Raw genomic sequence first — 12048 nt, forward strand, 5'->3', positions numbered from 1 at the left:
CATTGAGTCCATTATACATGATAAAGCTATTTTTAGCCATCTCACCCCTTGCTTTTTCCTGTAAGACCAACTGCAGTCGTTAACAGTTGTCAACAGGTTTACCACACCTATCAGCCAGTCACCCATCTCCCACCACCCTTCTGAGTAATACCCCTCCCCACCATCCCACTATATATAAGGGTCTGGTGACTTCTGTTTCAGTGTATCTGAAGAAGTGTGCATGCACACGAAAGCTCATACCAATAACAAACTTTGTTGGTCTCTAAGGTGCTACTGAAAGGAATTTTTTTATTTTGTTTCGGCTACGGCAGACCAACACGGCTACCTACTTGTAACTAGGTCCTAGTCTGACATTCTAACCATTGCACTGCCTTGCCGCATGGTTACATTAACAGCTTGTTGCCTTTGAAATCACATACCAACTTTTAGGTGTTTGGGGTTCCAGTGCTTCAAAAATGTCTGCAGAGCACTCAGTTGGCAAAGGGGGACTTATATGGAGTGTGAGGACTATGGGATGCTAGAAATTAGCGGTGTCACTGAAACCTGCTAATTAACTGGCACAGAATGTGACTTTGTTTCACTCATACTGCTTGGGGAAATTGCAAACACGGCACTGCACCTCTGAAATATCTTTTCTCTTGCTCAGAATGGAAAAGGGGATTCTGCACCTGGGCAAAGGAGTCTTTTCTTGACTTAAATCTGTTTTTAGTCCAAAACCTGGACATTGATTTGCACTCACACGGAGGTAAAGGAATACTCAAACGCTGACCCATTTCCAAATTGAGCCAGAGGGAATTTCCCATACTGACTCTTCTTGTGTTCTTATGAAAGATGGAGAAAAACTCTTAGACTGCATTCACATGGTGCTTCGCTCCATTTTTATGTCTTTCCCCTAACAATTAACTTCCACATTATAGCTGAGCATCTACAGAATGTGAAAGCAGCTTCTCAAACTATATTGGAACATAGTGAAAGTTTAGTTCTCATTTCTGCGCTATTTGCTTGCAGGAATTTTTTTTCCATGTATTTATTATTATTTACTTATTACATGTATATGCCACTTTTTTTCTTCCAAGGATCTCAAAGTGGTGATTGGCCCGAGCTCATTCATGGCTGAGTGGGGATTCGAACTCTCCTCTCCCAGAGTCCAACACTCTAACTATGACATGACACTGGCTCCCAATAGTTTTAAAGCCATTGACACCATTCCTGGCTGATATTAACAGCAGAATTAACCAATCGCAACCTTATTTGCAAATAGTCTGGATATGGGCACTAAGCTTGTGCTATGAGGGCTGGCCAGATCATAAGAAGTTGCCTTACATGAGGTCAAAGCATTTCGCAGTCTGGTCCAGCCTTGCCTTCTCTGACTGGCAGATGTTTCCTCTCGCCCATCACATGACTCATTTCCAGACTGGAGATGGCAGGGATTGAATCTGAGCCTTTCTGTACACAGAGCAGATCAGACCCTCCCAGTGTCCCTATTTTCCAGGGACAGTCCCGGATTTTCAGACGCCATCCTGGGATAAGGGAATTTCCTGCCAAATAAGGGACGGTTGACAGCTATGCTCTGGCCCCCGCGATGACCTCTTCTGCTTTGTGTTTCCGCTTGCCTGCCCTTTTGTCTGTGCTGCCCACCTGAGTGCTCCTGTACATGTTAGGCCAAATCCCCCCAGGGAACAGCTTGTCCGGATCAGCTGCGCTGGTCACAGTCTCAAGCCCTGTCATTCTTTTCTTTCCAGCTGGTTGCATAGCAAGATCCTGACCTTAAAAAACAAACAGAGATACACCGCAGGGTCTTCCTGCAGCCTGGATTTCTCGAAAGCAACAGGGTGGCTTTGCAGTTTCTGAACACGAAAGGCCAAGATCTAATAGGAAGAGGCAAATGCGGCCCTCTAACCTCTCTGTCTGGCCCTGGGGACACCCTTCCCAGGCCACGCCCCTGCCTTCCAGGGCACACCCTCATTGGCTTTGCTCAACCCCTTCCTGTCGGTGACTCATAGAAGTCATTTGGTAGCTGACCACACCTCTGCTTGTGTGACGCATCAGCAGATTATATGGAGCTCAAACAAGTCTTTTTTTGTATATAATTTGTTATAAAATTTTCAGTTTTACAATTTAAAATATGCATTTTACATCCTTAAGATATCAATGACTTCCTTCTTCTCTTTCCATCATTCGTTTTACATATAATAAATCCCTGCATATTTTACAAAAACTATACCATTCAGTATTCCATTATTGCGTCCATCAAAACTTATTTACACTGTTGAATTTATCTTAATGCTGCCAGCGTTTTCAGCTGTACACAATTATTTCCCATATATTCAATAAACGTTTCGCAATGTTCTCTAAATGTATGTTCTTCTTCTTCTCTTATTCTATATGTTAAGTCTGCAAGCTGCACATATTCCATCAGTTTAAGTTGTCATTCTTGTTTGGTTGGGACCTCGCTCATTTTCTATTTTTGGGCTAACAAAACATGGGCTGCGGTAGTAGCATACATAAATAACATTTTTTTGGCATCGGGGAATTTCAATCTGAATTATCCCCAACAGAAAGGACTCTGGGATTTTTGGGGAAAGTACTTTTAAACAGGACGCGGGTGGCGCTGTGGGTAAAATCTCAGCGCCTAGGACTTGCCGATCGCATGGTCGGCGGTTCGAATCCCCGCGGCGGGGTGAGCTCCCGTCGTTCGGTCCCAGCTCCTGCCCACCTAGCAGTTCGAAAGCACCCTTAAGTGCAAGTAGATAAATAGGTACCGCTTTATAGCGGGAAGGTGAACGGCGTTTCCTTATGCTGCTCTGGTGCCGGTTCACCGGAGCAGCTTCGTCACGCTGGCCACGTGACCCGGAAGTGTCTGTGGACAGCGCTGGCTCCCAGCCTCTAGAGTGAGATGAGCGCACAACCCTAGAGTCTGTCAAGACTGGCCAGTACAGGCAAGGGTACCTTTACCTTACTTTTAAACACCCCCCCCCAATTCATTATAGATCATTTCCCAATACTCTGTTTACCCTTTTCCAAGTCCACCACATATGAAAGTATGTTCCCTCCACCTCTTTGCATCTCCAGCACTTATCTGATTCAGTCTTATACATTTTAGCAAGCCCAACCAAGTCTTCAGGGATTTCCTGCTCCCAGCAGAACAACTTATTCCAGAGTTCCTGATTAAGGGGGGAACTCCTCTCCCACACGGTTCAGAATAACAAACTGATTATTGTCTTCAGACATAAGACAAAGCTAAACACTACAATGTACTATACATTGTTGTTCTGGTCTCTGAAGTCAAGATACTTAGGCACCCACTAACAATATCAACATGCTAGCTAACGCTGCTGTGTAAAACCCACAGCCTTTTCCCCTGACCCCAAATCCTAGAATTCCAGAGTTGGAAGGTAGATCAAGGGTCTAGTCTAACCCCCTGCAATGCAGGAATCTCAGATATCCCTTAATAAACAAAATAAAATTATATTGGGCCATGGACGCTCCTTTAATCCCCACACAAAATGAGTCTGTTATATGGTTAAGCAATGTTAGGTTTGCATTTCAGTGTTTAATTCTCCCACTCTGTTCAATGAGACTTTGATTAGTTTAAGTGTCACCTAGGATAAGCGGTAATCATGAATGTGAGCCTGCCTCTATGTTATGATTGTGCTCCATGCTGTGAGTGTGTTTATTTTATATCCTCTTATTTTGTTTTTGTTTTTAATTACAGGAACACCTGTTTGGTTTTACATGCAAATTGCACCGATAAGAAACGAGCATGACAAAGTGGTTTTATTCCTTTGCACTTTTAAAGATATCACTTTATTCAAGCAACCCATTGAAGATGAATCCACCAAAGGTAATTTTTGAAAGGAGATCGGGGTGGGTGGGGAGAGGAGAGTGCGTTGACTCTAGCCCAGTTCTTGCATTACTTGTGTGTAAGGGACTCGTGAGTTCGAGCCGGAAGGGGGCTGTGCTTCTTGCCACACCCAGAAAAGCACATCACAGCACTAGCCCCAACCCCAATGGCCACGTGTTGGGTGGGGTTGTCTGCAAGGGAACCCCCACTGCTTCCATGAAAGGTTTCCTTTGCAGCTCAAGGTGTGGGTGTCAGAGGGCAGTGCAAGAAGTGTGTTGTTGTTTAGTCGTGTCCGACTCTTCATGACCCCATGGACCAGAGCACACCAGGCACTCCTGTCTTCCACTGCCTCCCGCAGTTTGGTCAAACTCATGCTGGTAGCCTCGAGAACACTGTCCAACCATCTCGTCCTCTGTCGTCCCCTTCTCCTTGTGCCCTCAATCTTTCTCAGCATCAGGGACTTTTCCAGGGAGTCTTCTCTTCTCATGAGGTGGCCAAAGTATTGGAGCCTCAGCTTCAGGATCTGTCCTTCCAGTGAGCACTCATGGCTGATTTCCTTCAGAATGGAGAGGTTGGATCTTCTTGCAGTCCATGGGACTCTCAAGAGTCTCCTCCAGCACCATAATTCCAAAGCATCAATTCTTCGGCGATCAGCTTTCTTTATGGTCCAGCTCTCACTTCCATACATCACCACTGGGAAAACCATAGCTTTAACTATACGGACCTTTGTTGGCAAGGTGATGTCTCTGCTTTTTAAGATGCTGTCTAGGTTTGTCATTGTTTTTCTCCCAAGAAGCAGGTGTCTTTTAATTTCGTGACTGCTGTCACCATCTGCAGTGATCCTGGAGCCCAAGAAAGTAAAATCTCTCACTGCCTCCATTTCTTCCCCTTCTGTTTACGAGGAGGTGATGGGACCAGTGGCCATGATCTTGGTTTTTTTTATTTCAAGCTTCAGACCATATTTTGCGCTCTCTTCTTTCACCCTCATTAAGAGGTTCTTTAATTCCTCCTCACTTTCTGCCATCAAAGTGTACCCTGGTCCAACTCCAAACCACAGGTGCCTTACCAGGGCCGGATTTACATTTGATGAGGCCCTAAGCTACTGAAGGTAATGGGGACCTTTATAATGTAATTTTATAATGGGATCAAAATAAATAAATTATGTATTACATGAAATCAATCAGTAGGCATAAGACTCATACCCTTAGTCTATGCTGCCTGATCACCAGTCCACAAACACTCTTTAATATTAGATAACAGGTACAACAGCTTGACCTACATTCAACTGTGCTGCACTGCAGTCTGCAGCTGCATGCTACATATTGCCATGCAACCAGTCCATGCAGAATGTAAAGGTAAAGGTAAAGGGACCCCTGACCATTAGGTTCAGTCGTGACTGACTCTGGGGTTGCGGCGCTCATCTCGCTTTATTGGCTGAGGGAGCCGGCGTACAGCTTCCGGGTCATGTGGCCAGCATGACTAAGCCGCTTCTGGCGAACCAGAGCAGCACACGGAAACGCCGTTTACCTTCCCGCCGTAGCGGTACCTATTTATCTACTTGCACTTTGATGTGCTTTCAAACTGCTAGGTTGGCAGGAGCAGGGACTGAGCAACGGGAGCTCACCCCGTCATGGGAATTTGAACTGCCAACCTTCTGATCAGCAAGTCCTGGGCTCTGTGGTTTAACCCACAGCGCCACCCGTGTCCCTATGCAGAATGTAGGCACCCTATATATAGAAATGAGCAAGCCAGTGATGTTTTAGGGAGCAGGCTAGCAGGCAGCCCATTACTTACATCACAGGAGCCTACGCAACACAAAACACTGTTGCTGTATGTAGGTTTTGTTATTTTATTTATCTTATATTTTGGAAACGTACATTCAGTTTTTTCTCGCTTTAATTTTTTTGGGGGTCCCCAAGAGAGTAGGTCCCTAAGCTATAGCTTGCTTAGCTTATATGTAAATCTGGCACTGCGCCTTACACATGAGTAATGGGTAGAGAAATAGGAAAGCAGAGATTTCTGTTCTGACTAGTATTTGTCCCATTCAGTCCTGTTTCTTTTCTGCTGCAGTTCAGTTTCCACCAAAAAGCACACACGTGTTATTCATCTTGCTGTTGTTAGAAGAATTTTAAGGTCTCAAATATAGAATAAATATTCACAAATGCACACATATCTAAACGTATAAACCATGGATTGGTCTTTGGCTAAGGGGGATGGGCAACGTCAAAAGTCTTTTAAGGTTCCTGCACACTTTTGTTCAGGGTCTCTCCCTCCTTGGGAGGCGAATGGAGGGGAGGGAACTTTGTTGCAACAGAAAAATAAATATCTGCCTCACTTTCCACTGGATCCTGCCTCCCTCCATTCTTCTCTGACCGATCATGGACTTAGGGGACTCAGAGTCTAAGGGGAAGTGGGCAGCAAAAGCCAAACTCCAATTTTTACATCACTGTCCTTTATTTAATCTAAGTTGCAGAACGTAACTTCAATTTAACATTGCGAACTTAAAAACAGCAACGTTAATTAATGTCGGTTGTATTTGCCTGGTTGTTTTCCGTTCCTGACCACAGGATGAGCATGTGAAATATAGCGATTTCCACTTCCTTTTCCATTTCCATTAGATTTCCCTGACATTCTTAGTAATGTTTGCTATCTCTCTGTTCCTAAAGTGCTATTAGAAATGTAACTAGAATTTCTTCAGCTTGCGAAGAGAAAACGAATGCATTGCTTTCTCCTCCTTGTCTAGTCCGTTTCCAAGACAGATTTCAAATGGTTAAACGTTATCAAGAGGATTTAGGGAATCAGGAAACTCAGGCTGCAGTTCTATTCCAGGATTGAAGAAATATTTTCTTCCCCTGTTCTGGAGATGCTAATGGACAAGGTGGACTTACGCTCTGGTCCAGCGTGTGACAGCTTTTGTTAGATGAACTGGCCCATGTTAAACTTGTATCTGAGACAGGCAGCTTTATTTTGTCAGATGTTGCACTCTGGCGTATGCATAATTCATCTTCTGTCTCATTGCCACACACACAGAGGCTTTCCAGCTGAGTTTATTTTGGAATTATGAACCACAAAGATACATAAATTACAATGGTACTGGGAAATGTAAGAATCGGAGGGAAGGGGGAAGATAGGGAGGCACTAGAGTGAAACATCACTGAAAAGGAATACAATTCTTAGCTGGAAAGCCATATTTCATGTAGAAAAAGATGCAATGATTCTCCCCTCCCACACACCCTGGGTCTGTGAGATTTGTATATAATACATAAGGAGAATGTCACCATCTCACAATAGTGGAAGAGTATATAAATATGAAGGAGCATTCATTATTCATGGAAAGGGTAAGTTTCGGTGAAAGTAAAATAAACAGAACTAAAATATGGATGCTATCATTCAGCAGACTCCCTGCGCCAATGTCATAGAATTAAAGAATTGTAGAGTTGGAAGGGACCCGAGGGTCATCTAGTCCAACCCCCTGCAATGCCGAAATCTCAGCTAAAGCATCCATGACAGATGGCCATCCAACCTCTGCATAAAAACCTCCAATGATGGAGAGGCCACCACTGCTGAACAGCTCTTACTGTCAGAAAGTTTTTCCGAATGCTTAGTCGGAATCTCCTTTCTCGCAACCTGAAGCCATTGGTTTCAGTTCTAACCTCCAGAGCAGGAGAAACCAAGCATGTTCCCTCCTCCATGTGACAGCCCTTAAGACATCAGAAAATAGCTATCATATCTCCTCTCAGTCTCCTCTTTTCTGGGCTAAACATACCCAGCTCCTTCAACAACTCCTCATCAGGCTTGATTTCCAGACCCTCGATCTGCACATGTTCCAGCTTGTCAGCATCCTTCTTAAATTGTGGTGCCCTTTAGTTTTAGTTGCCTTTTCTGAAAAGGGTTCCCTACCTCTGCTATATATAGATAAGTCTGGTAAATATGGAAAAAACATTGAAACTGCTCACATAATCAATAGCACTTTGACAAGGCCAATATTGTGTCTTTATGCTGTTGGTTCATAAAAGATCTTGGCACAGAATTCTGGGCTATAGAACAATACCATGCATCTATTCCTTTAAATAAATAAATAAAAAAATGTCTGGGGGACGAAGACAGCAGAACCAGAGTTATTTCAAGATACTATCTTTATTAAGGCAATTTGAAGAGTTTGGGATCAATAGCCGCCAGTTATTGCTATAGCAAAATCCCCTTATATAACCAGTTTTCTATCGTGATGTCTTTTCAGAGCGGTAACAAAGCAGTTTTTTTTAATTTTTTGATGTTGGAAGAAATAGCAGTGAGATAGCTCATATCCCTACACACAGCACCCTTTCAATGATGCTTTCAGTTTTATGGGGGGGGGGATCAGAGCTGCTCTCTTAGGTAATAAATGCTCTTAATAAGTAGAGCTTCCATGTTTAATTGATTCATCATTTGTTTTTTAAAAAATGCATTGCAGGCTTATGCATGTCAGTCCCGCTGAGTTCAATGCTCCTTACTCCCAGGTAGGGATGGGAATATCTATCAATTTCAGTTTCTCTCAAGCTGTATTCATGGAAGCATAGAATTGTAGGGTTGACAGGGACCCCCAAGGGCCATCTAGTCCAACCCCTGCAATGCAAGAATCTCAACTGAATAATCCCTGACAGATGGCCTGCCAACCAGTGTTTAAAAACCTCCAGTGGGGGAGAATCCATCGCCTTCCAAAACATTCTGTTCCACTGTTGAGCAGCTCTTACTGTCAGAAAGTTTTTTCTGACATTTCTTGGAATTCAGGGTTGCCCTATTCCAAAAAGTAAAAACCAGGACACCCCAAAAGTTTCTGAACCAGAGCAGCACACGGAAACACCCTTTTACCTTCCCGCCAGAGTGGTACCTATTGATCTACTTGCACTTTGAAGTGCTTTCGAACTGCTAGGTTGGCAGGAGCAGGGACCGAGCAACGGGAGCTCACCCCGTCGCGGGGATTCAAACCGCCAACCTTCTGATAGGCAAGTCCTAGGCTCTGTGGTTTAGACCACTGCGCCACCTGCGTACACAGATTTTAAATCGCCTAAAGTGTGGAGCACCCTCTAAACACCCTTTAAGTGCCCTCTCTGCCACTCTCTCTGCAGTCACTCTGTCGTGGGGATTTGAACCGCTGACCTTCTGATCGGCAAGCCCTAGGCTCAGTGGTTTAACCCACAGCGCCACTCGCATCCCTATGGAAGTTATATTCAGTGCTTTCTTCTGGGAGTATTCAAGGGTACGCTGTACTGGCGCTTTTTTTTTTCCCCTTTCTAGAAGAAAAGCACAGGTCATATTCTAATAGCACCTGGAGGATTAGAATTCCCCGTCCCTGTTATTGTGTGTGGATGGTGCCATTCTGGCTCTGTAAGGATCCACATGCAGCACAAGGAACTTGCTATTAGTATGTTGGATCCTGGATCAATGCCCTGATGCAGCTAGGCATGTAAGAAAGAAGCCATTTCCATTCCAACCTCTCCAACAGCCAGTTCTGTTTCCATTCCACTGAAGCCTAGGTTTCGCTAAATACTTCCTTGCCCTTCTTCACCGTCCGCACCATTTTATTTAACATGCATAATTATTTCCATGATTTATGCAAGTTGTGAATTTGGTGTAACTATCCCCATGCCATTCATTTCATTGCAGAGGCCAGTCGTTTCAGTGGAAAGGAAAACACAATTTAAGTGCTGTCATTTATGTATCGTTTGTGAACTGAGAACAGCGGCACCGGCGTATATTGACGGTTGTTCCCTGGATTGATTTCTGTTCCGGATACGGGACAAATAAGCAAACAATGGCAATTTATAACTCTTTCCCATTTCCATTAGAATTCTCCCACATTCTTCGATTCAGCACAACACAGTACTCTCTTTTCAAAGGCAGAGCTTCTTTGCATGCAAAACAAGACAACAATTTGCATTTATTATTAAAGCTAATCTTTAAAACATTTAGCAGCAGAATCATGACACATCTAAAAAATTGAACGGGGAGAGGGTTCTAAAATGCCTGTTTTGTGTTTTTAATGAGCTGGCATCCTATAGAATTTCAGTGCCTGTAAAGCGAGGCTGCAAATGTTCCCTGTCTCTCTTCCTACATAGATGATGGGGCCCCAGTAGAGCACTAAGTACGTTTTACACTCTGCTGGCTGACAGGTCCTCCATCATTTGAAGACGCTCATCTTCTTCCTTGAGTAGAGTTTGGCTCAAGGCAAGGCGTCAGCTTAAACAAGTCTTTGCCTCTGCTTGTCTGGGATGAGAATGCCACCGGCCGCGGGCATCTTGCAACTGGCTTCTTTGACATTAAAGGAGGGGTGGGAGACTGGACCTGGCTTGGGGGCCAGATTGTTATCTCCTCCAATAACCTTTATGGGTGGTGGGAAGTGTTTCCTGCTTGTCAGTCACCTGATGCGACAATGATGTCAGGTGACCCTCTTTTGCCCCTTTCAAAGCGCTATCTTGACAACTGCTCTGCAAAGGGTTTTTCATGTGCAGTGCCCACAGATCTCTTTTCAGCACAGATTTTTAAGTCAGCCACATAATAATAATAATAATAATAATAATAATACAGTTGTACCTTGCATCTCAAATGCCTCGGCTCCCAAACAAATTGGCTCCTGAATGATTGAAACCTGGATGTGAGTGTTCCGGTTTCCGAACGCTTTTCAGAAGCTGAATGTCTGGCGCGGCTTCCATGGCTTCTGATTGGCTGCAGGAGCTTCCTGCAGCCAATCAGAAGCCACACTTTGGTTTCCGAATGTTTTGGAAGTTGAATGGACTTCCGGAACAGATTCCATTTGATTTCCAAGACACAAGTGTAATAGTAATAATAATGCCCCACCCATCTAGCTGGGTTTCCCCAGCCAGCTTCCAGCTAAATATAAAAACATAATAAAACTTCAAACATACAGGGCTGTCTTCAGATGTCTTCTAAAAGTTGTGTAGTTCCTTGGTGCATTGTGTAGTTCTGTAGTGCATCCGGTGTGGTTGCACTGGGAGATTTGCTGCAGGGGGTGCCAAAACAATGCTGTAGACCTGAGTGCGAGAGGCGAGGGGTGTGCGCGCCAAATTTTTAGCATTGCACAAGGCTGAAATTTGAAATCCCAAAGTTTACCACTACTGATGTGTTTCATTGGCTCTTCTTTGCACCCTCCAGCCTGGGTTGGAATGTTTTCATGAGCTATGATTATGCTCATTGCTTGCCTGGAGGGAGGACAGAGACGAGTGTGAGAGTGTGTATAGAAACGAGCATTTTGTATTAAGGTAAAATCACATTTCTTGTTTTGCCTACATTTGCCTCTGGCTCCACCCACTACTTATTGCATTTATTGATATTGTGCATTTGGAAGCAATAGGATGAATAAAAACTGACTTGGAATAAAAATTGTCCTGTCCAAAAATAGGTTTCAAAAGCTTTACTAACAGAACTTGCTCCAAAACAGACACTCAAAACAATGATGTTACATCCAAATAGCTGCAGAATATCACGTGCACAGGTGCAACATCTTAGAAATATGTAATTACTTCACCCAGAGCTGTAAACAAAACTCTGTCTCTCTACACACAGCCTGCATTCGAGCCTGAGGCTGTGTTCCTGGAGATAGTCATTAGCACAGCATCCTCTTTGGTGGCTTGAGAACAAAAGACTAACTCACACACTCAACATGGAGATTTGCAATGGAATACCCCGTATGATCTAGGTTAAACACCTCGTGGCAGAGTAGCAGAGATACATTCTAAGTTAATTATCAACTGTCAGGCTCTCTGCAACTCTTTTGTTTAGCTTCAGTGGAAGTTTCCATGCTATGCATTTAGCAGTACACATACACCCTTGTGCAAATTAATTGAAACAAAGCATATTTTTTATCTTACTCGTAATTCTATGCTCAAAACAAACACAAAAAGTCAGTTGATCGTTATGGTGTCGGAAGCCTGCAGCCAATAGAAGGAATGATGCGCTCACCACAATATATTGAGGTTCTACGAAAGAGAGTTATTCCACAGCTGGAAAAGAGGTATCCTGATGGTACTGGGATATTGCAGCAGGACCTAGCCCCCTGTCACACATCGAAATTAGATGGCCATGTTCAAATATATAAAAGGATGTCACATAGAGGAGGGAGAAAGGTTGTTTTCTGCTGCTCCAGAGAAGCGGACACGGAGCAATGGATCCAAACTACAAGAAAGAAGATTCCACCTAAACATTAGGAA

General features: G+C 43.8%; 1 protein-coding gene across 1 annotated transcript in view; it reads left to right on the plus strand.

Moving 5' to 3' along the window:
• Window positions 1-12048, plus strand: part of KCNH5 (potassium voltage-gated channel subfamily H member 5) — a 196143-nt gene that overhangs the window by 25179 nt on the left and 158916 nt on the right. The window contains exon 4 of the mRNA XM_083611785.1: window positions 3716-3844. Within this exon, the coding sequence (XP_083467911.1) occupies window positions 3716-3844 (129 nt within the window). The remainder of the gene's footprint in view (window positions 1-3715; window positions 3845-12048) is intronic.

The sequence above is a fragment of the Podarcis filfolensis genome (assembly GCF_964270895.1).
Source record: "Podarcis filfolensis genome assembly, chromosome: 1".
Lineage (NCBI taxonomy): Eukaryota > Metazoa > Chordata > Lepidosauria > Squamata > Lacertidae > Podarcis > Podarcis filfolensis.